The sequence below is a fragment of the Barbus barbus genome (assembly GCF_936440315.1).
Source record: "Barbus barbus genome assembly, chromosome: 9".
Lineage (NCBI taxonomy): Eukaryota > Metazoa > Chordata > Actinopteri > Cypriniformes > Cyprinidae > Barbus > Barbus barbus.
This window is the reverse complement of record NC_136737.1, coordinates 19,341,796-19,367,015: the sequence shown is the minus strand read 5'-3', so window position 1 is coordinate 19,367,015 and position 25,220 is coordinate 19,341,796. Positions and strand designations below refer to the sequence as shown.

The following is a 25,220-nucleotide window of genomic DNA, read 5'->3' as shown; positions in this document are numbered from 1 at the left end:
CCTTGGAACATCTTTTGTAATCATTTTTTTTTTGTTGTAGAAAAAAGTAGCCCATGGACGATAGAAGTTGGTATTCCAGATTCATTTTGGTAAATTCAGTTTGTTCGTTTTAATGAACGATTCATTGAACCATCAGGCTCAAAAGTGTTCCCTGAGGTCTCTGCATTTTAAGATGTCTTGCTTGCAACGACATAGTAACTCACTTAAAAACACTCAAAATGCCTTTAAAACCACATAGCAACACAACTGAAACCACTCAAAAGACCTTAGCAACCACAACACACTTAAAATCATTTGAATGCCTTAGAAACCACATAGTAACACAACTGAAACCAGTCGTAACACCTTAGCAACCACATGGCAACTGAAACCACTGAAAACACCTTAGGAACCACATAGCAACTGAAACCACCAAGAACACCCGTAGAAACCACATAGCAACACACTTAAAACCACTGAAAACACCTTAGCAACCACATGGCAACTGAAACCACTGAAAACACCTTAGCAACTACATAGCAACTGAAACCACCGAGAACACCCCTAGAAACCACATAGCAACACACTTAAAACCACTCAAAACACCTTAGCAACCACATGGCAACTGAAACCACTCAAAACACCTTAGCAACCACACAGCAACGTCCTGGTAACCATCACTGGCGCATTGTATTGTTAGTTTTGTACCCACATTTTCTAAAGAATAATTAACTACCAAAACTAAAAAATCATATAATTATGATTAAAAAAATACTTATTCAAATGTAGATGTCGGATTGCAGTAGATGTCATTTCTTCCTCATGAATTTATGCCCAAATAAAGTTTATATAAGTCCATGAGACTATAGGATGTAACATTCGTCATTTTTGTGTTCAGAAGGGTGCTCGCGAGCGCCCCCTTTGTGGCTGCTATGTGCCTTTAATACACGCTCCTGCCGAGCCTGCACAGTCAAAGTGGCATTACGTCATGAAAGTGTGGACTCAGAGGAAGATCAGAGGGTTAGGCCCTGTCCCAAATCACACACTAAACCCTTGCGGTCTTCCTCTGAGTCCGCACTGTCATGACGTAATGCTGCTTTGACTTTCGGGTAGAAGTCTGCTGCGGAGCTCGCCCCAGTGCAGGCTCGGCAGAAGTGCGGATCGAGGGCGCATAACGGCCGCAAAGGGGGTGCTTGTGAGCACCCTTTCGAACACTAAAATGACGAATGGGACACCCTACGGCCTAGTGCACATAACGGACACATGCACGCGGCAGCCATTGCAAGTTCGCAAGACCGAAAGTGCACATGAAGTGTTCCATTTGGGACAGGGCCTTAGGGTGCGATTTTGGACGGGGCCGCTGTTGCCGCGGGTTGTTTTTTGTGTCCGCGGGTTTAAGCGACCCCAATAGCGTGATATTTAGCTCCTAAAATGCTAGTTTAATCAGTGGAACCCCACCAAAAAACATGCATTTTACTCCACAGATCGTGATTTTTGCCTGGGGACCCCCCTCGAAATGTGATTGGGCTAGTTTTGGGCTAGTTTGAGATTGTCTTACAATAGGGAGATGAGAGGGTCTGTATTACTTACTATTGTAGAAAATTTAACGGCTAACTTGGATCACGTGTCCCTTAATAACCAATCACAATACAGCCTTGACGTCATTGAATTTCAGTCAGAGTTGTACGACACTCAGTCGCCGTTTACAGATACCATAGGAATGAACGAGATGTGCCGTAAGCTGAATCCCACCTGTCCAAAAAATCAGTGACGTCTCTTTTAAAACGGCATTTTTTTTTTTTTTGTTTAAACAAAATTGTTCAATCTAAAAAATTGTTCAATCCAAAAGTATTGTTTAGTGTAAAACATGTTGAAGATTAGCCGATAGGCTGTCGATTCATTAAATGATAAGCCATTTCCTCTAAAAAGCTGTTTATTCAGCGTAGTGAAGCCTCTCCTCCATTGATATCCATATCCAAATAAAAAACGGCCTCTGGTCTCCTTTCCGTCAAGGTCTTTGCACACTGAGTCCGAAGTTTTCATATACGTTTTTTCTGTATTCATCATCCTGAAAAACTGCTACGCACAGAGACCTTATTAATTAATTATACTGTATGAATTAGTCCGTTGCGAAAAAAAAAAAAATTGAGTCTTCAAGCAGTGAGGATGATTTTGATGTCCTCTCTCTTCTTAAAAAGAGAAAAAGAAAGAGGAAATATTGGCTCATGCTGAGATTGCGTAGAGACGAAGGAGAGTTCCACTTCATCAAAGAGCTGCGGGATTATCCCGAGCGATTTAAAGTTTAGTACAGGATTTTGATGCTTTGGTAGCAATACTAGAGCCACATATGTAAAAGAAGACCAACAATTTCCGTAAACCAATTGTTCCTGAATAGAGACTGGAAGTGTGTCTAAGGTATGGACAGACACAAAACAAACTGTGGCATCGTAAAGGTGCGCGCCAGGCATTGAAACCAGCATACAATTTTGGCTTTTGCTTCTATGTTGGCTATGCGTTGTCTAAACCATAGAAATATATACGTAGATGCCTCATTAGCAAGTGTTTCTATGGGCCGCAATACGTAAGCCGTCCGCCATATTGTAATGGTCAATTCACCATAGTAATCACATCATTCACCATAGTAATCACAGAATATTCGAAAGATGCCACAATCCTGCACAGAACGGCTCAATGGCTCTGTGCAAACAGTATGGTGAATGACGTCAAGTGGACCGTTCCAAGATGGCGGCCACATCTACGTGCCTGGAGCAGTCGAATGGGGAATCTATACATATCTATGGTGTTGACTGTGTGTGTACACTTGTATATCTTTGAATATTCATTGATTATTATAGTGAATGACGTCAAGACCGTTCCAAGATGGCGGACGCGTCAACGTATCTGGAGCGGTTCAATATATCTATGGTCAAAACACCCTCTGAAAATGCTTGCTAAGGATGTGAAAAAGCAGAAAATCAAACCCTATGTGAATTATTTTATGACAGACGAAGGTTTCGGAGGCAGTGTGTAAACGGGATTGACATAACATGAGGTTGTATTTATTTTTTAATGTGCAAAAATTTCAGACTCGGTGTGCAATGACCTTTAGGGTTAGGCGTTACGCTTTTTTTGCTAAAGGTTGCAGGCTTGCCTTCTAGTGGCTTTGGTTTGAGTAGCAATTGAGTGCGTTTTGTAGTGAAAACCTGGCAACCCTGCTCCCGTGCGACCCACTCATCTCAAAGACCTGCTGACCTGTGCGTCCAGATGGCGGGCGGCCTTCAGGGAGACGCACTGCCCCTCAAACAGGCTTTTTCTGGCCTGCTGACACATTCGCCCTGTCTAACCTTCCTCTGCAGCGACATTCACCTCAGAAGACAGCTTCCCGCTCTTTTATAACCATGCCACTGCTTTCTCTTTCTCCTTTGCTCTTCATTGTTTTTTCATACGGTTTTTGTATGTGATTTCTTATAGTGCCATTAAAATGTCATTTTTAGCAGAGCTCACTGATCTGTATAATAATATTCTCTATTATAGATCAGTGGCACAGCTGCGCTTTTGCTGACACCTAGCGGACGTTCCTGTCAACGCATGCGTGATTGTGACGGATGCCATTTCATATAATGACAGCTGGAGACTGACAGAGGAAATTAATAACGGATTATGAAACATAATTATAATGATAACAATATTATTTATAATAATTATAATTTCTTCTCAATATACTGAATATAAAGGCAAGACGATTTAATATGGAGGGCCAAAATTACTCAAAATTAAATCATTAAATAAAGGTTGAAATATATAGGCTACAAAAATCTTTAAATACATAATTAAGCATTTAAATGAATGTAAATAAAATTAAATAAATGCATATGTTAATATTTATTCATTCATTTAATTGAATAAATTGATAAATAAATTAGTCATAATAAATTATTTATCTATTTAACGATTTATTTATTTTATTGAGTGATTTAGCCTTCCATAATATAAAAGTAAATACAAATATTTTATTGTACTTTCTATCTTTGGTCTACTAGTAGTAGTGGTCCACATTAATTATTATAATAAACCTAGTATATTTTCCGTTTCACAAGTTATATATATGTATAATATAGTAATATTGTTTTTTTCTGTATTGAGTTAAATGCACATTGATATAACTCAATAACACGTTAAATGTTAAATACGTGTTATTGATATATTTCAAATATTATTTATTTATTTTAACATTTTCGCGGCTTTTTTCTTCATTTAATCACAACCTTTTACTTTATTTTCTTTTTATTGAATCACTTAACATTTGACATTTTTGGCGACTTTTGTGCTCTGCGGCGCTCCGTCATGACGTCATGACGTCCGGCGTGAGTAGTACGTGATCAGCAGACAAACTGGGTGAGTAAGCGGAGGACATGCTGTACTTTACTTTAAAAACACTTTAAACATAACGACAAATCGCGATTAAACCGGTGTCATGTAGATCTATAACACCAGAAGGGCATGTCGATCACAGTTTGACACTAAAGTCGCGTTTAGTATCGTTCGTTAATCGTATTTGTAGTGAAAGTGAGGGGATCATAACAGTGGAGTGTTTGTGTGGGTTTGAGGATTAAAAGCTGATTTATGCTGTAAAGAAAAACATAATCATGATCATTTGTACACATTTAAATGTGCATATGACAGATTTTGACATTTAACGGGTTGTTAGTGTTATTTAGTCGAGAAAACAAGTGATTTTATGGGTATTTTTTAAATAAAATAAGGTTTGACAATCTAAAGCATAGAAACACTGGCTCAAGTACTGTGTCTAGTATGAGAAACCTTATTTTAATAAAACAAACAAACATATTTTACATGTATATTTTTATTTATAGTTATGTAATACTTTATATTGGACTATTTTATGTAACCTATTGTTGTAATTGTTTATTTTTCAAATTATTATATTTGTTCTTTAAAGTACAAGGGTTTAGTCTATAAATGAGTGTTATATATATTTGTTTGTTACAGGTTGCAGTGAGGTGGAGCTGTGCACACATTATGGCGAGTGTGAGTGTTACACAGATTGCTGCTCCAGTTCTGTTTGTGCTGTGTGTGTGTGTGTGTGTGTGTGTGTGTGTGTGTGTGTGTGTGTGTGTGTGAAGTGACATACGGCCAAGTATTGTGACCCATACTCAGAATTCGTGCTCTGCATTTAACCCATCCAAAGTGCACTCACACAGCAGTGAACACACGCACACCGTGAACACACACCCGGAGCAGTGGGCAGCCATTCATGCTGCGGCGCCCGGGGAGCAGTTGGGGGTTCAGTGCCTTGCTCAAGGGTTCAAGGGTCTCACCTCAGTCGTGGTATTGAAGGTGGAGAGAGTGCTGGTTATTCACTCCCCCACCTACAATCTCTGCTGGACTTGAGACTCGAACCTGCGACATTTGGCTTACAAGGCCAACTCTCTAACCATTAGGCCACGACCACCCGTGTGGGTGCGTGCGTGTGTGAGCTGTAACGCTCTGTGTGTGTGTGCTGTAACGCTCTGTATGTGAGTGTGTGTGCGCGCTGTAACAGTGTGTGTGTGTGTGTGTATGCTGTAACATTGTGTGTGCTGTAACACTGTGGGTGTGTGTACGTACGCTATAATTGTGTGCGCTGTAACACTGTGTGGGTGTGTGCGCTGTAACACTGTGTGGGTGTGTGCGCTGTAACACTGTGTGCGCTGTAACACTGTGTGCGCTGTAACACTGTGTGGGTGTGTGCGCTGTAACACTGTGTGGGTGTGTGCGCTGTAACACTGTGTGGGTGTGTGCGCTGTAACACTGTGTGTGCTGTAACACTGTGTGGGTGTGTGCGCTGTAACACTGTGTGCGCTGTAACACTGTGTGGGTGTGTGCGCTGTAACACTGTGTGCGCTGTAACACTGTGTGGGTGTGTGCGCTGTAACACTGTGTGGGTGTGTGCGCTGTAACACTGTGTGCGCTGTAACACTGTGTGGGTGTGTGCGCTGTAACACTGTGTGGGTGTGTGCGCTGTAACACTGTGTGCGCTGTAACACTGTGTGCGCTGTAACACTGTGTGGGTGTGTGCGCTGTAACACTGTGTGTTATTAATGCAGGTGCTGTGCAGGAGGGTCAGACAGGTGAGTCAGTCGTCTGTGGTTCACACACTGGCTCAGAGGATTGTGGCCATCAGAGGTTTTTCAGCCGCAGGTTCGTCTGGATCAGATGAGCCGTATATAGCTGTACCATCTCAAAACTCAGGTGTGAAATGCATATTATGAACGTTGATTCAACATGATTTTAGGGGACATACAAGCACACACATGCATATATATCTTATATTTTACATTTCTTATATTTAAAAGTAGATGTGTTTACAAAGTATAACAACAGAAGATGTAATATATAATTTGTATGTCCATTTTGTTCCATGTTCATTTGATGTTAATATCTTTTTTATATTTTGTTTATGATTCTATATACAATACACACTTATATAATTGTTATTAATATATTTAATGTATATATTATATGAAATATAAAAATTGTGATATTTGTTTGTTATAGATATGCATTTAAAGTTTTAATATATTTGACATTAAATGTTTAAAATTAGCTAACAACAATATAAAATATTATATTTTAATTATATTTATGCTTATAAAGGTATGTTATGAAATGATTCTATATACAATATATTAATATAATATATATATATATATATATATATATATATATATATATATATATATATATATAAATTATAAACTATTTATATATATAATTTACCACTTATTAATATGTTGTTCAACATGTTTAATATTAAAGTGTAACTATATCTATAATATAATTTATTTATTTATATTAATATTAAAATATTTATGATTTTTATTAAGCATATTTTAATTATAAATATTTATTACTATATTCAACTTTAAATGTTTATTATAGCATACAATATAAAATATGATGTAATTTTAGTATTATTATTAGTGCAGTCAAACAATTTATCGTGATTAATCGCATCCAAAATAAACGTTTTTGTTTACATACTATATGTGTGTTCTGTAATATATGTACAGCATATATTTTGGAAATATTTACATGCATGTACATTTATATTCTTATATTATATAAAAATATATTTAATATATAAACTTAACATGTTTTTCTTAAATATATACATGCATGTATTTGTATTTATATATACAATAAATATACACAGCACACATATATATATTATGTAAACAATATTCACGATGCGAATAATCACGTTTAATCGTTTGACAGCACTAATTATTATTTATATATGTACTTAATGTTAATTTATTTATAAAGTATATATTTATACACGTGTTATACTGTATATTTTGTTTAATATTATAGTGTAACAGTATATAATGTGATGTGTGTGTGAATATTATAGTATTTATTATATTTCTCAATATATTTCTTCATTTTTTATATATTATAGATACATTAATTTATATATATTAGTTTTTGTTGTATGTTTATATTTTTATATATTTAAATATTATTTTTTGTATATATATATATATATATATATATATATATTTATAGCTTAAAATGCCTAACTGTTGTCCCGCGGTGGTTTGAAATGAAAGTTAATGTAATGGTCTGTCTGACAGGTCCCAGGACAGTGTGGCCAGATGAGACCATGGGTCCGTTTGGGCCTCAGGATCAGCGCTTCCAGTTGCCAGGCAATGTGGGTTTCGACTGTCACCTGAAGGGTACCGGGTTACAGATGAACGGGCCGGTTCACAGGACGGTCCCAGATGTTTTAACCACCCCATCCAGCACAGAGAGACACGAGTTCATCCTCGCTCAGTTTGTTAATGAGTATCAGGTAAAAATCAACTCGGAGATCTTTTGGGTTCTTCAGCTGTGTTGTTGATTCTTCCAGTGAGCGAGGGGTTTTGTTTGTTCAGGGTAGAGAAGCGTCTCTGACGGCACAGAGAGTCAGTAAAGCTGAACACTATTTCAGTCAGTCAGATGTGGAGTGTTCCATGCATTCCTGCCCAGAGCTGCTGAAGAAAGGTACTGTATCTCATAGAACATGTCAAACCTCTTCACACTTACAGTTTTTGAATCAAATCGTTATTGGTTTTGGACAGAGTTAGAGCTGTTTTTCCCAGTGCTGCCTGCGAGTCCCATCACTGTCGTCACTTTAACACCGAAGAACCAGAAAACGGCCACAGAAGATCAGAACAAAGATCAACACGAACTACTAGATCATGTGAGTCTGACCGGAAATTCAATGACACATTCATTTTTATTATATGTGATTAATTGTATATACTTAATTCGATTATAAATTATATGATAGCATAAATTATAACATTAATATAACAAAAAAAATCATCAATAATTGCATTATGGTAAATGATTATACTGACAGTAAATGTAAATTATATTTTAAATAAGTTATATTGCTTTGATATATTTTTAATGCAGATTTCAGTTGAATGTAATTGCATTACAACGAGAATCATCAATAAATACACAAAAATACTAAAGAATGTAGTTACATTATATTAGTATTAAACTGTGTGTTTATATTAATTGCATAGTGATATATTTATTTAAATTATATATACATCATCCAATAATATAGTTTATGATAGTGATGCATTTTATTTATTCTTATATTTACATATTTGCATTGTTATAGTATTAAATGGTATATTTATACATTAAATAGTTTTATTCATAAAGTATATACATTATTTATATATGAAGAGTTTGGTTCCAAAACGCTATAAATCCATTTGGATTAATTTGAGTAAAAATGTGTTTTCTTTACCAATAAAGTGGCAAGATAAAAACCACTATTTTCTGTTTCAAACTTTCACATTGCATCTTTAGGTTATAATAACACTAAAAATTCAAATCCAGATTTTGATTTTCAAAGATTTATTATAAAAACTCATCTTTTTTTCCCCAAAATGCAATAAATCCATTGAATCAATATAAAAGTATTTTTTTCATATTGAAAGTACACAACAAAGTAAGTTGATCCACAAATGACAGCCTCTGAACTTGGTCAATACTAATCTTATATACAGGCACTGGACTAAAAATTAATTTTTATTTATTTATTTAGTCATTTAGCAGACGCTTTTATCCAAAGCGACTTACAAATAAGGACATAAGAAGCAATCAAAACCAACAAAAGAGCAACAACGTGCAAGTGCTATTACAAGTCTCAGTTAGCCTAACGCAGTACAGATAAATATTATTATTATTATTTTTTAATAAAAAGACATAGATAAAATAAAATTAGAATAGAGAGTGCTAGAGTTAGAGGGTCAAGTAAAGATGGAACAGATGAGTTTTTAGCCGTTTCTTGAAGATGGGTAAGGATTCGGCTACTCGGATTGAATTGGGCAGGTCATTCCACCAGATGGGAACAGTTAATGAAAAAGTCCTTGAAAGTGTTTTTGTGTGTCTTTGGGATGGTACAATAATGCGTCGTTCACTTGAAGAACGCAAGCTTCTAGAGGGCATATAAGTCTGAATTAATGAATTTAGGTAAAGGGGTGCAGAGCCAGTGGTGGTTCTGTAGGCAAACATTAATGCCTTGAATTTAATGCGAGCAGCTATTGGTAGCCAGTGCAAATTGATGAACAGAGGCGTGACGTGCGTTCTTTTCGGCTCATTAAAGATTAATCTTGCAGCGGCATTTTGGATTAATTGTAGAGGTTTAATAGAACTGGCTGGAAGACCTGCCAAGAGAGCATTGCAATAGTCAAGTCTGGACAGAACAAGAGCCTGAACAAGGAGTTGTGTTGCATGTTCCGAGAGAAAAGGCCTGATCTTCTTAATATTGTATAAAGTAAATCTGCAGGACCGGGCAGTTTTAGCAATGTGGTCTGAGAAATTTAGCTTATCATCAATCACAACTCCAAGGTTTCTGGCTGTTTTTGAAGGAGTTATGGTAGATGAGCCTAACTGGAAGGTGAGATTGGGATGAAGCGATGGGTTAGCTGAAACTACAAGCAGTTCTGTCTTAGCTAGGTTGAGTTGAAGGTGATGGTCCATCATCCAGCAAGAAATGTCTGTTAGACACGCTGAGATGCGAGCAGCTATCGTCGGATCATCAGGATGGAATGAGAGGTACAGTTGAGTGTCATCAGCATAGCAGTGATATGAAAAGCCATGTTTCTGAATGACAGACCCTAGTGATGCCATGTAGACAGAAAAGAGAAGTGGAAGACATTCAATCAGTCTTTGCCATGTTATATTCATTTAGTTGACTAGTGCTATAAACTGTAGGCTATATAACAAAAACATTAATGGCATTAAAAGATTAGTTCACTTTTAAAAAAACTTTTGCTGATAATTTACTCACCCCCATGCCATCCAAGATGTCCATGTCTTTCTTTCTTCAGTCGAAAAGAAATTAAGGTTTTTGATGAAAACATTTCTCCATGCGCGTTCGTGACGTCACGTAATACGCAATCGGAAGTACCGAGTCAGTAGGCTTTTTAATATTAAAACACCCAGGATACGCACACGAAATGGGCATTTTAAACGATAAACTGACACAAAGACATTTGAATATGTGTATATGGTCCTCCTTCCGCACATTTGTAAACACTGACTCGGTACCTTCCACCTAAGTCAACGTGACCTTTTCAACGTAATTGCGTATTACGTGACGTCACGAACGCGCATCACAGAACAGAGCAAGGCCAGCATTTGTGCTTATAAAACTTAAACTTTATTTATTTTTTTAAATGACCGATCGTTTCGCTAGATAACACCCTTATTCATCGTCTGGTATCGTTTAAAGCCCTTTGACGCTGCACTGAAACTGTCATTTGGACCTTGAACCGTTTGGGTCCCATTGAAGTCCATTATATGGAGAAATGTTTTCATCAAAAACCTTAATTTCTTTTCGACTGAAGAAAGAAAGACATGGACATCTTGGATGACATGGGGGTGAGTAAATTATCAGCAAAAGTTTTTTTAAAAGTGAACTAATCCTTTAATAAAAACACTCGTACTGACAAGCTGGTGATATTGCTCTGTCTGAAAGCACGTGATGGAGATCGTCACTTTACTGACGAGATGCACATGACAATCACATGAGATTTATCATGCAGCCCTAATTTTTGTTTGTTTGTTGATCATTACTGGTACTGTCTACAGTGCGTGGAATGGTGCGCTGTGATTGGCTGAGCGGATTTATCGCCGTTTGGGGGAAAAAAAAGGGAGAAAAAAATGACAATAACATGACAAATATCGCATTTTGCATGAAATTAAAAATGCCGACCAATACTGACTAGATAAGATACTGATTTTGGTGGAAACTCATTTTTATTTAATTTTTTAAATGGCGTTTATTGCATTTTGGAGCCAAACTTATATATATATATATATATATATATATATATATATATATATATAAATACACATTATATATATATATATATATATATATATATACACATTTATATATATATTATTGCAATTTAAAATAACGGTTTTCTATCTTAATATACTTTGAAATATAATGTATTCCTGTGATGCAAAGCTGAATTTTCAGCATCATTTCTCCAGTCTTCAGCGTCACATGATCCTTCAGAAATCATTCTAATATGCTGCTCAAGAAACATTTGATTATTGTTTAAATCAATCATGCTGCTTAATTTTTGTTGTTGAAACCAAAATACAGTTTTTTAGGATATTTTGATGAATGGAACACTGTTTATTTGAAAATAGAAGTCTTTTGTAATGTTATAAATGTATTTTCTGTCACTTTCAGTGAATTTATGCATCCTTGCTGAATAAAACTAATAATATAAATGAATAGTGTTTTAATTAAAAGCATACAAGTGTTATTCAAACATCTGATTGCAGTTTGTCAGTGGTGCTAAAGAAATCTGCTTCATGCTGTGGAGAGGAGGATACTGGGCCGATTTCATCAATCCACTGTCAGGAAAAGCGGTGAGTACCTTCATGTCAGTCCAAATAGATGAAAAACTTATGTACAGCCATCCATAAATGACTTCAAACAAGTACAACTTTATTAAAATCCCAGTGTTTTCTGTTGCAGTTTTTTGGCGATGAGACGCCGGACTCTATTTTACAGCAGAATGCTGAGCATCACGCTGGCTTTCACATCGAGGACCTGGCGTCGTGTACGGTCATACGCCACGTCTTCAAGGGGACGTCCACGTTTGTCTTAACGCTCATCACTAATGCACCTTCCAACAGTCTGATCATGGAGAAACTTCAGGGACACTCCAGCGCTCCAGAGGACAAAGACTGATGGACGTTTGCAAACCTGCACAATATCTACCCAAATAACGTACTGTTTCTTATAGAAGAGATTTTTGAAAACAAACTTGCTGGTTGTGGTGTTACAAAATGATTTTGAGAGTAACTGCTGTTGTGAGCTGATTCAGAGAACACACACAGCAACAATGCTAATTTATTTAAAAAATAAACACTTGCAATACAATAAACTAAATTTTAAATTCAGATGTGAATCCACATGGTGCTTTACAAAACATCAGCAGCCTTTGAGACAACGTACTGTCGGTAAAACGTCGTCTAGAGTCGGGACGTCTGAAAGAGAGGAAATAACTCGACTAGTGCCACAATGTCTGACTAACAAGATTTTTTTAGGTAAACAAATCATCTGTGCGTCATGATTTTAGTGCAGTAGAATACTATTGGATTAACTGTTCATTTCAGTTTGACTGATTCTTGTTGAATGTGAATAAAGTTTGTTCTCACCCAGCGTTTGCAGAAGTTCCAGTATGAACGAGTGGAAAACCGGAAAGAATTCCTCATGTTCCTTCAGCTTTACGATGATGCTGTGAAATACAATACAAACACCAACTTTGTTCACTTGCGTTAAATCAGCAGCAGCCAAATGAAGGAGCATCTTTTTGTGTAAATTGTTCCTGAAACTATGGAAGCCCGTTTCCGTCACTGAAGTTCAAAAAAAAAGTTGCGACTTTCTCACAATTCCCTTTTTTTTTTTTTTCACAGAATTGAGATGTAAACTCACAATTCGGACTTTTTTCTCTCAGAAATCGCGTGATATAAACTCGCAATTGCGAGTTAAAGGGGGGGGGGGGGGTGCAATGCTGTTTCATGCATTCAGAGTTATTTACACTGTTAAAGAGTTGGATTCTCATGCTAAGCATGGACAAAGTTTAAAAAAAAATTTATGATGTATAACGGAGTATTTCTGTGCCAAAAATCTCACTTCCGGGTTCGTACAAGTTTCGGAGAGTTTTTTTTTTCGACCGTGGTTCTTGCTGACGTAAACGACGGTGGAACTCCTTATAAGGGCATTTCTCCGGGAAGAACCATTCTGGTTGCATCGACCAGAGCGAGAGCGCGCCCATCAATTCTGAGAGAAAAAGGTCACAATTGCTTTTTTTTTTATTCAGTGGCGGAAACAGGCTTCCATATGAAACTCGTGCAACTTAACTTAACCTCAATTTGGGAATGCGTGATTGCTTTAAAAAGAAAGTTGAAACTATAAGTTTACTTTTTTCTAAACCATTCCATCATGAACTGAACCAATAAATTGTATCAATGTAATAAACAACTTATACACGTTTATTTCTACATACACATTTTTAACATTTAAGTTGTATAATTTAATCGATTATGAGAGACCATGATTCAACAATGAACAGTATATGTCAGCATTAAATTAGATCAGCAAATGCTTTTTTTTTTTTTTTTTTAAATGTAATGTATTAGGTAGGATGAACCTTGATAGTTCACATTTAGGGCTAGATTTACTAAACTGGGCAAATTAGCGTTAGAACGAAATTTCATAAAAGCACCGATGGGAGGGGAAAATTCTGCGTTTGATTTACTGACAATGTGCACATTAAAGAACACAGACGTAATATCTCATTTCCATAATGACCAGCTTTGACATATGCTTTTTTGCGTTAAATAATGGTGCAAATGCAAGAAATTTGACAAGCGCAAACATTAGTAAATCGCATTGCGCAATTCATTTAAATACTCTCCTGCCATAAATTTACTGCTCAGGGAGTCACAAAAAAACATGTCCATGCATTTTCAGTGCCAATTCTTCACTACACGTCTTTAGTAAAGCCTGATAATACCATTTTAACGCCAAAAGACAGTTTGCGCTGGCGTAAGCTGTTAGTAAATCTGGCCCAAAATGTGAAAATTTTTGTTGTGGTTGATGAAAAAGTTTGGGAGTTACTGCATTAACTGATGTTAGTGACTTAAATCTCATAAAATGTTATAGAACAGGGTTTACTGAGATGGACGTACCTGTCAATGTCACTGTTTTCAAGTAGGTTGTAGAGCTCCTGACCTGCCGCGTTTCCTGACTGCGATACGACTGCAGCTACCTTGTTGACAACCTCGCTAGGGGGCACTTTATCATCTAGATATAAAAACATCAATTCAGAGAGGCATGTCATAGACTTATGCTGAGACATCTTTCATTATATCTCATTACCCAAGTCCAGAACATCTCTGAGGTTCCTCATGGCGTTGTTCATCTCGCCCAGCTTGGTGTAGACCTCGTTCATACGAGGATAGATTCCCGTCAGCGATGGAGCATCGAAGAGTTTCTGGAAGTGGGCGACCATGGTCTCCAGGGTGTGTCTGGTGGGGCTCCGCAGAACCTGAGGAGCATTGTGAGCATCTTCAGCTGATGGATCATTAAGCACATTAAAGCAAACGTTGCTTTCAGTAGAAGTACCTTGTCGTCTGATGCCGTCTCATCGAGCAGCGTGTCGACGATCAGCATCAAATCTTCTACCTGCACAGGACCTGAAGGAGCGGTGATGCAGCCCTCTGGCTGCCATGGTAACAACCTCTTCTCCAATCGGATGAGGGCACGATGAAGATCCTAGTAAACCAAACAAATCACATTCAAACCCAATGAGTTACGGTGTGGTCACATGAGGGACACTTCTGTTTGAGCTTTGCTTCATAGATTACCACACTATTAACAGTATACATTGTACCTTTTTATTTTGGTGGGTGAAATTCAGTCTTTTCAATGTGATCTAGAATAGTTGAACCAGTTGCAAAATCTGAGTGGGGAAAACTTTTTAAGTGCAAATTCTGGTAGCGTGGACTTCTATTGAAATAATTTAGTCAGAAAAATTGGCTGAAATTTGAATTTAAAGCTGCAGTCCGTAACTTTTGGCGCTCTAGCGGTTTAATAAACAGAACTGCGGACGTTGTAGCCAGAGCTACTTTTCTCTGTTTATGTCTATATGACGAATCACGCAGGTACCTGTTACTCCGCAGCGGTACCTACCCAAACCAGTCTAAAATAGTCTGAATATAAACACTTGTTATAGATGTAAAGTCAGGACAAGCCAAAAACAATGGATTCATGGTGTACTTGCTTATTATATAAATTTAGAACAAAAATTTACGGGCCGCAGCTTTAACTAAAAGTGCTGTCACGTTTACCATTCTTCTGCAAATTTCTGTAGGTGAAATTCAGTCATTTCAGTAGGAATCTATGCAATCAGTAACTTCAGGGTTCAACCATTCCCCTAGATTTCTGTTGAAATGACTGAATTTTGCAGTCAAAAATTTGCCAAACGTGACCGCACCTTTAGTTCGATTCATTGCCCAAAGATTAACCAGGTTTTGCCCACTGGTTCAACCGTTCCCAATTGCATAGAGTCCCATTGAAATGACTGAATTTCGCCCATGAAAATTCGTAAAACATAAAATGTGACCACGTCTTTAGATGAATTCAAATTTCAGCAAAACGGTCATCAAAAGCGTAGCAATATATGAAGCAGAGTTACTTCCAAACCAAACAGATTTCTGTTGGTCAATGCGTCAAATCCACGTAACCAATTTGAACCAGTTGCGAAATCTCTATGGGGAAATCTTTAATCCTTATGTGAAACTGCATAGATTCCTACTGAAATTACTAAATTTCGCACACAAAAAATATAACTGAATAATGCTAATTGCACAAATTTCAGCTAAATTTTGATTTTGCAAAAAAAGGTCCATTGTCTATTATCGATAGTGTAGTGATGTATGAAGCACTTCTCAAACAGAAGTGACTTTCAAACCAATCTGACCGCTGTTGGTCAATGTGGTGAATCTGCATAATCAACTTAAACCAGTTGCGAAATCTGCACAATCTCAAGTTCCAATTGCGTAGACTCCTATTGAAAAATTCGCCAAACAGTGATAAATGTGACCGTACTTTTAGTTAAATTCATTTCCCAAAGATTTGACTCACTGCTAGAGAGGTTAGTTGTTGGCTCCAAACCTCCAGGGTGGGAACAATCAGCTCAAACTCCGCCTCCCTGCTAAGCTTGAGGTTGGTTTGCGCACGCTGCCTCAGCAAATCCAATGGAGCCCTGGGATTGGTCAAGACTGCAGTGATGTCATGTAGGATCTGTAGAGTAAATCAAATTGTGATGTCAGAAATGCATTGGGGCTACATTCCAAATGGAACGGTCATTACATCATGAGCTCATTACATAAAGTTTAAGTTGCGGAATTTATTGCGTAATTTTTCGTCCATCCGAACAAATAGCAAGTCTTTGTTTGTTTCATGTAGCTCATTTATCATATTCAAGACTGGTCAATTTGACCATATTGTGGGATACATAATACTGCACATTTTACTGTGTTTTGGGAAATTGTTTTACTCTATATTCTGTGTGTATATTAGTATACCAAAAAAAAAATAGTATGCTATTCCAAACTATGATAAATATCACCTTCTCCAGCTTGAAGACAGATTCGACTTGTTGGCGTTGAACTTTCATAGCAGAAATTAGATGATTGACATCTTGCACATTGAGTTCCTTACAAACATTCTGGAAAATAACCGGAAACATCAGACCTTTTAGTATAATTGAGATACTGTAGTAGCGTTTACTGATACATTTTAAATTGAACAAAAGAGTTTAGGGTTTTAGTTTTATCTTTACGTACCATAAGGTGTCTCTTGCAGGTAGAAGCATCCAGGCGCTGGATGCCGGTGTTATCTGGGTTTAGCGTCTCTGCCGAGTCCAGCGTTTTGAGTGCTTGAGATGATCTGTTTAACAAGTAATTCATTAGCCTGATTCATTAGAAGGCCTGTTTGAGATTTCAGATTTTACCTGATGTTGCTCTGCTGAATGATCCGATCCAAGCGTCTCAACTGCTGTTTGCAGGTTTTCAGTTCTTTTATGGTGGGTCTAAAATGTGTAACATTAAAAATGTCACCAACTAAAATATATACTGATAGTAACGGCTACAAAAAACTGCTATCAACCTGGACTCCAGATCTTCTTTTAATTGCTGGATTTCAGTCCTGAGTTCTTCTCGCTGAGCTTTGGTCTCCTTCAGCTGCTCCTGGTATGACTGAAGACGAGCAGAATCATGTTTACATGTCAAGATCGAGAATAGATATCAAATGTTTCTCATTATAGACACCTTTAAAAGGGCTTTATAGTTGGAAGACATGTCAGTGGTGGCTTTCTCCTCTGTGGATCTGTTCTTTTGGGAGTTTGAGGAGTCCTTCTCTCCAGAGCTACTTTTATATAATCTGCAGGAAAAGATGTCACTGATGTTAGAGGAATTTACATTTATAATTAAAATGAACATCTTTCATACACATACTTCAGTTAATTTCATAGCTGTTGCATTTGGGACTCATACATGTTGATAATATCCAAAATCCTTCAGAGGAACAAAAACCGTGTCAAGAACAGTAAGAAATGATCTCTCCAGTTGTTTGCAATTACTGAATGACAATTTTTTTTTTGATAAAAATACTATATATAAATATATTTATAAATAATTTTTGAAAATGGAGAAAAAAAAAAAAAGTCAATAAAAATAAGGTTCTCAAAAAATAAAATTAGAATATAATAAAATTCTGTAAATATAAAAATAATAAATATAAATACAGAAAATAATAAATACAAAAAGTGAGATTTGGACATTTTTGAAAAAGTCTAAAATCAATAAATATTAAAATATACAAAACATTCAATAAAACAATTGAGAGAATTAATAATTTAATTATTTTAAGTTTAATTGAATAATTTAATAAATAATTTTAATAAAAATTAGGTCATGTTCTATAGTATAAAAATATGGTCCTCAAAATAAATAAATAAACACTTTAGACCAGTGACTTGAATCATTTATAATTATTTATTTTTTTAAATTTTGGGAAAAAAAAAATCCCCCAAATATAATAATAATAATAATAATAATATGGCAGAGTTACTTTTGGCCAATGACTTTGAGTTGATCACAATTACTAAATAATATCATTTAATATAAATGATAAATAATAATAATAATAAAAAAAAAAAAAAAACCAACAGAAAAATAAAAATAATTTTAAAATAATATTCAATAGAAGATGTTCTACAAATTTCTTGCATTAATTTCTATGAGTTAAGCATGCAGTTATACAAATAAATAGGGCTGCCACTAACGACTATTTTTATTTCGATTGATTAATTGAAAAATTTGTCGGTAGATTAATCTAAACTATTAATTTCCCACAAAAAAATCAATCATCAATTTTACTTAAAAAATATTTTATTAAACCAAATGAAATCCAAATTTCTATGAAATCCTTTTTAAAGCAAAAGTGAAGTGCAAGCAGCAAGTGTCCATCTCATAGTCCAAATCACTGAAATCAAAGATCAGTATTACAGTGTGAGAATGACAACATATCCACGTGTTCTAGTCTAATAATAATAATAATAATAATAATAATAATAATAAACACTTTTTTAAAGGAGTATTTACCAGAAATATTATTTACCAGAATTTATTTAGGTTAAAAATGTAAATGTGCAGTACTTCTGAAAAAAGACTTTTTTTAAAATATAAAATCAATTAATTGGAGATGCTTTTTATTATAAAAATTTAATGGAACAATTCAAATGGAATCCAGAAAGTAATGGAAAACAGAATTTGGTACAGATAAAACTGTAAAACTCAAAAAAAATAAAAAAATAAAATAAAAAAAAAAACTGAATTTGGAAATAAAACTGATTTCATAGGGCCCTATAATTATATATAAAAAAGAAATTGTGGTAATAAAAATGGATTTAAGTGAACAATAGCTTTTAAAATGACTTAAAGTTCATATATAATAGCAATGATGCAATAGTAATTAGTTCAAATAAAGTATCAAAAGCAAGAAATCATATGGTTGTATTGAACAAAACTGTTAAAATACATAATGTATTATAAACAATAGAGCTAATGTAGATTACGCATTACAACAAAGGCCTGCAGGGGCGCCGACGGCCTGATGATTATTTTTACACATTACTGTTTAATATTGACCAATCACCATTTAATTCAAACGTACACTTAATCTTTAATATTTGGCCATTTCTTCAGGACAGAAATGCTACAGCCATGCTACAGCCATTACATGAATATGTGGACATCAAACCGTCTAAACTCAAGAGTGAGGGTTTGAGCTTTTATTTTATAATCGCAATGTATTCTCCTGTGTTAGTGTAGATTCATAAATGATTTACCTCACAAATCTGATGAATGCGCGTGTTGTGTTCCCATATGAACGTTATAATAAACAAACTCACAACAACATGCAGAGATGGAGTATGAGACGCTCCACACATGTAAATGATAACGATCCCATGATCCTCTCCGGCACTCACTGCTGGTCGGTGGTGGAGTTGAGTTGGGCTGATCTGCGGTGGATCTGTTGGAAGGCCTGGTTCTGTCGGGCTACATGTCTCTCCTCCTCCCTCACGGCGTACTGGAGCTTCTTCTGCAGCTGAGACACCTGTTCCTTCTCCTGAGACAGCTTCTGCTCCAGAGACTGACAGCGCTTCTGCAAATACACAACCAATACTACTGATCCTGACATCTACAGAGCAAATCATTTCATGCATTTATTGCATGAATACCTCAGCATCTCTCTTTTCCTGCTGCAGTTGTTGGAACTGGCTGTGCTGTTGGGCCGCTTTACCGATGTACGAGTCCTCTAGGTCTTGAACTCTGAGCTTCACCCCATCCAGGATGCCCTCCAGCTCAGCAGCCCTTTGAGACTGACGGGCGGCTCGCGTCTGATGCTGCTGCACTTCCTCTCTGAAAATGATACAGGCATCTTTATGTGCTGTATGCATTTTTGCACTTCTTATTTGCTTGGATTAGCTGTGTTGTGGAATGAGCGGGGAACACGTCTGTCCTGTCAGCTGATCTCATCTCCTTCCACTCATCCTGCATTATATTACACTGCAGCAGATGGGCAGCACTGCCGCACTCGAGGGGGTTACATTATTGAGCGTGTGCTGACAGAAGCGACATGTCCAGGAGACGTCCCTGGAGAAACCACAAGTGCTAAACAATTCAAATATTAAAGAGTCATTTGAATATCGATGCTGAAATTCCAATAAAAAAAAAAGGAATGACATTTCACCGCGAAATGAGAAATTACAGTATATTTTGCATAAAGAAAACAGTCTACTTTTAAGGCCATTAGGATTTTTTTTGATAATTGAGCACATTTACCTCTGAAATTCAAATTATCACAATACATAAAAATTTCAATATCGTAACAAGAGTCATTTGGTTGTTTCATCTTGTTTAAAACTTTAAATCAACATACATGCAATTTAAAGTCAGGACAACATATTCAAAATATTCAATTATGAAAAGACTTTATTTTATTTTTAGTGCTGCCAAGCGATTAATCGTGATTAAACGCATCCAAAATAGAAGTTTTTGTTTACATAATGTGCGTGTGTACTGTGTATATTTATTATGTATATATAATATATACACACACAAAGTATATATTTTGAAAATATTTACATGTATATTTTTAGATTCATTAAATTTATATTAAATATAAATATTTTTAATATATAAACATAACATGTTTTTCTTAAATATATACATGCATGTGTGTGTATTTATATATAAATAAATATAAACAGTACCCTCAAATGTTATGTAAACAAAAACGTTTATTTTGGATGTGATTAATCGTTTGACAGCACAAATATTTTTACATTACGGTAATGAAAACAATGTCACAGTGCAAACATTTGTAATGGCTCCAAAAATATACCTGATTTTCTTTAGACTAAATATCTTATTTATCATCTTATTTGTTTCATTTGATTTTGGGGTGAAATGTGATCAGGGAATGCTTTAAATAACCTTTTAAGAATTAAAATCAACAAAAATTCTATTTAGTACAACCATCATGTACAAATCTTTAAAATTTGACATATACATTTTTCATGTAAATATATTTAATTATGAATCATCTTAATTATTTTATGAATATGGTTGATAACCAAAATAATGGTAAATATTATTTGTTTTTCTAATCTTTGGTAACGGGAGAAAATGCATTTAACTGTCATAAAAATAATATCACAAAGCAAAAAAATCTTTAAATAGGCTTCACATTCTGCGAAATATAACTTTATAGCAAACATTGCATTTTTATATTATTTTTCATAATTTTGGGGTAAAGTATGACCCTTCACAGGGATCATGAAATGTATTGTACTAAACATTATTTACATTTCTCAGGGTTTTGACCAAAAATAAAGACCGCTATTCCATTAGAGGCATATTCAACCATAATGACTGTGAATTTATGAAAGCTAGACTCACTTTAGTAGGCTGTTGGACTGAATGAGCTCTTGAATTAGACCTTGTCTCCTTTCAGAATCTGACAGCATCGTCTTCAACATCAGCCGTACATCAGATGCAGACTTACGCTCCAACAAAACCAACTCTACAGACAACAAACATAGAAATACTCGTCAATACTGAAAACCAAAAATATTTTTTTTAACCAAAATAGTAACTTATATATAATATACACACACACACACACATTATATAATGTGCGTGTGTATATATATATAATCATTTTGGTTAAATAATACAATTATATATAACATTAAATAATTACAATAAAAAATAATATTAAAAATAGTGATTTACAATTTATTTTTATAAAATATAAAAACTATAGTGGACTAATATATATATAAACACTAAGATCACCAAAAAAAATGTTGTTACATCTGACCAATGACTTCCAGTTGCTCAAAATTACTTGCAAATTATTTTGCTTTAATTGTTTTAAAAACAATTTTTAAAAGATTTGAGAAAATATCCTTGCATTACCAGCAAGGTTCTTGTTCTCTGTTGGATCTGCAAAGTTGACCGGTTTGAAGCCATGATGCTGCAGCAACCTGTTAACAGCGTCCCACTCTCTCTGCTCCTGCTGCAAGAGAATGAAACACATTATAATCACCTGCATTATTACATGCAATATCATCAATAAACCAATGCATGCCTAAACATCAGAAATAACTGCAAAAATATCAGAATCTCCTCAATTTTGCTACCTTAAACTGGCTGTAGGTCCACAAAAACACATATGTTTTGTCTCTGGACTGCAACGCAGCAGTCAAAGCTTTTCTATCCATCTTTATCTATGCCAAACTATGAGCTACAACACTATTTTAAGCATCTTCTCAGGTCTTCCACCTTTCCTCTGACCAGACCAGCTCTGCAAACCCCCTCTATCCATCAACAGCCGGTGGAGGGAACCGACACAGATCAGATCACTATCCCTCCTATCCACAAGAACAATTAGAAACAGTTTCACATGATGGAAAGAGCGACAGCTCACCTGCTCCATCATCTCTTATAATCTGAGAGCCTGTAAGAAAACAAATGCATGTAAATATTGCATAGTTACATGTAATGTGCATTTAAAGTCATGCATTGATTGAACTCACATGCAACTGTCAGGTTAGTCAATTTGTGTAAAATATGGTATTTTAATGTTAATCCTCCTAGTATTTGAGAGAATACCATGGTATTAAAACTTATGAGAGTCCATTATGTTCAACTGAATAAAACTAATACCACGCTACAATACTGATATTCTGTGAAACAAGGTACTACTATTATAAAACAAAACTACCATGGCAAAAACATGGTATTGTAATGTTAAAATGTCCAAAAGCATAGTATTACTATGGTACACACAAAATGTAAGCAGTAAGGGCAAACTGTAACTACAAACGCGGCTTGAATTTAATTTACTTAAAATGTTTCAGGCAATAGTCATTTATACCATACCTTAAAGCACCGAAGATTAGTGTTAATTGATTACTATGCTATCAAACCGTGAATTCATCATTTAATGAACCGACAAACTCGAGTTGTTTATTGTTTCAAATAAAACGGACGAATCGCTTCCTGGATTTAGACCAATAGGAAGACAGAATGGCCAAGCCACGCCCATCACGTAGTTGCGCCTTTAGTACTGACTTTTCCCTGTTTTTTTTTTTTTGTAGTGGTGTTACTTAGTGGCCACTAGATGGCTGCAGAGGCTGAATATGGACAACCTGGAAATAAGGTATTTTTATATTCTGTAAATACATGGTAAAGTATGCAACAATAATATGTATATTTAACAAATCATTTTTTTTTTTTTTTTTGCTTAGATGGAACAGCAGCTACGCTAATTATGTTTCTATTTGTCTCTGTTTCTGCCACGGGATTAACATCCCGTGGTAATTAGGAATGACAGAAGCTTCAGTCTGGATCCAACCCCTAAATGATCTGAGATGACCGAACACCTGAGAAAAGATAATGCCAACCCCTCAGAGGACCTAAGAGGATGCCAACGCTCAGACAACATACAGAATTACCAAATGACCACTGGAACTAGTTGAGACCTTACAATCTGACTCTGCTGCAGTTAAATTGAACTGCTGGTTTGTTGGCCAGAGGATTTTGATTTTGATATTGTGCAGTTGCTTTGACACAATTTACATTGTTAAAAGCGCTATATAAATAAAGGTGACTTGACTTGACTATATTTATTAATAATTTAATAATAATATTTAATAAAATAAATTTAGTTTAATTTATTTACTGTGGAATGGGTCAGTCTTCAATTGGGGTGGCAAATGAGAGGCAGAATTTGTAAAAATGCTTGTTTGTTTGTTTTTCTAATAAAATATATTGCTATGCATTTAAAATTGGTTTAATATGCTATATCCATTAAAACGAAAGCTTAAGAACATTTCGATTTTTAAATCATTTCAAACACTGGTGCCACTTATGTCATTTTGAAGTAACACCACAGACTTTATATTGTTACTATAGGCTCTGTGGTGTTACCAGGAAAGACAGAAACACCACAGACAAATCAGCCTAAATCCAGACTTTTCTAGAATGGAGACTGCCATCATGATGATTTCAACATCAGGGGACATTTTGGAAATATAAATATTTTATTTATTTATTTAGTCATTTAGCAGATGCTTTTATCCAAAGCGACTTACAAATGAGGACATAAGAAGCAATCAAAACCAACAAAAGAGCAACAACGTGCAAGTGCTTTTACAAGTCTCAGTTAGCCTAACGCAGTACAGATAAATATTATTATTATTAATTTATTTATTTTTTTATAAAAAGACATAGATAAAATAAAATTAGAATAGAGAGTGCTAGAGTTAGAGGGTCAAGTAAAGATGGAACAGATGAGTTTTTAGCCGTTTCTTGAAGATGGGTAAGGATTCGGCTACACGGATTGAATTGGGCAGGTCATTCCACCAGATGGGAACAGTTAATGAAAAAGTCCTTGAAAGTGTTTTTGTGTGTCTTTGGGATACAATAATGCGTCGTTCACTTGAAGAACGCAAGCTTCTAGAGGGCATATAAGTCTGAATTAATGGATTTAGGTAAAGGGGTGCAGAGCCAGTGGTGGTTCTGTAGGCAAACATTAATGCCTTGAATTTAATGCGAGCAGCTATTGGTAGCCAGTGCAAATTGATGAACAGAGGCGTGACGTGTGTTCTTTTCGGCTCATTAAAGATTAATCTTGCAGCGGCATTTTGGATTAATTGTAGAGGTTTAATAGAATTGGCTGGAAGACCTGTCAAGAGAGCATTGCAATAGTCAAGTCTGGACAGAACAAGAGCCTGAACAAGGAGTTGTGATAAATATGTATTTATCAAAATTTTGATTAAAATATGTCAGATCTGCAAGTTATCAACATAACACCACAGACACTAATAAAGTGTGACACATGAAATTGTCAGAAATGTATCTAACTTTAAGACAATTAATAAGAAATGCTCCCCATGCACCCCTCAGATCAACCAGCACCTGCAGGAAGTAGTCCAAATACAATCCCCCTTTTCTTAAAGGGGCGACATCCATTGTTTTAACACCACAGACATGAA

General features: G+C 35.5%; 2 protein-coding genes across 5 annotated transcripts; one reads left to right on the top strand and one right to left on the bottom strand.

Moving 5' to 3' along the window:
- The first annotated feature begins 4,333 nt into the window (after positions 1-4,333).
- On the top strand, positions 4,334-12,742 carry LOC306875340 (cobalamin trafficking protein CblD-like). 3 transcript variants are annotated; one of them, XM_079425840.1, is made up of 8 exons: positions 4,334-4,374; positions 4,990-5,028; positions 6,087-6,231; positions 7,620-7,837; positions 7,920-8,028; positions 8,106-8,227; positions 11,857-11,943; positions 12,053-12,742. In XM_079425840.1, the coding sequence occupies exons 2-8, from the start codon at positions 5,020-5,022 to the stop codon at positions 12,266-12,268; spliced, it is 906 nt and encodes a 301-aa protein (XP_079281966.1). In that variant the 5' UTR covers positions 4,334-4,374; positions 4,990-5,019; the 3' UTR covers positions 12,269-12,742. The 3 variants fall into 3 exon arrangements, with proteins under 3 accessions (XP_079281966.1, XP_079281965.1, XP_079281967.1); XM_079425839.1 differs by having other exon boundaries at positions 12,038-12,742; XM_079425841.1 differs by having other exon boundaries at positions 4,341-4,374; positions 4,990-5,022.
- LOC306875339 (centrosomal protein of 70 kDa-like) lies at positions 11,688-23,225 on the bottom strand. Of its 2 annotated transcripts, none has more exons than XM_079425838.1 (17): positions 23,104-23,204; positions 22,649-22,678; positions 22,138-22,237; positions 21,616-21,739; positions 19,893-20,307; positions 19,641-19,816; positions 17,419-17,530; positions 17,258-17,346; positions 17,103-17,180; positions 16,936-17,038; positions 16,719-16,817; positions 16,232-16,390; positions 14,711-14,860; positions 14,465-14,633; positions 14,275-14,389; positions 12,739-12,818; positions 11,688-12,567 (listed from the first exon to the last, which is right to left on the bottom strand). In XM_079425838.1, exons 5-17 carry the CDS (start codon positions 20,109-20,111, stop codon positions 12,512-12,514), a joined length of 1,605 nt encoding a protein of 534 aa, XP_079281964.1. In that variant the 5' UTR covers positions 20,112-20,307; positions 21,616-21,739; positions 22,138-22,237; positions 22,649-22,678; positions 23,104-23,204; the 3' UTR covers positions 11,688-12,511. The 2 variants fall into 2 exon arrangements, with proteins under 2 accessions (XP_079281964.1, XP_079281963.1); XM_079425837.1 differs by having other exon boundaries at positions 11,800-12,567; positions 19,893-20,073; positions 23,104-23,225.
- Positions 23,226-25,220: the final 1,995 nt, after the last annotated feature.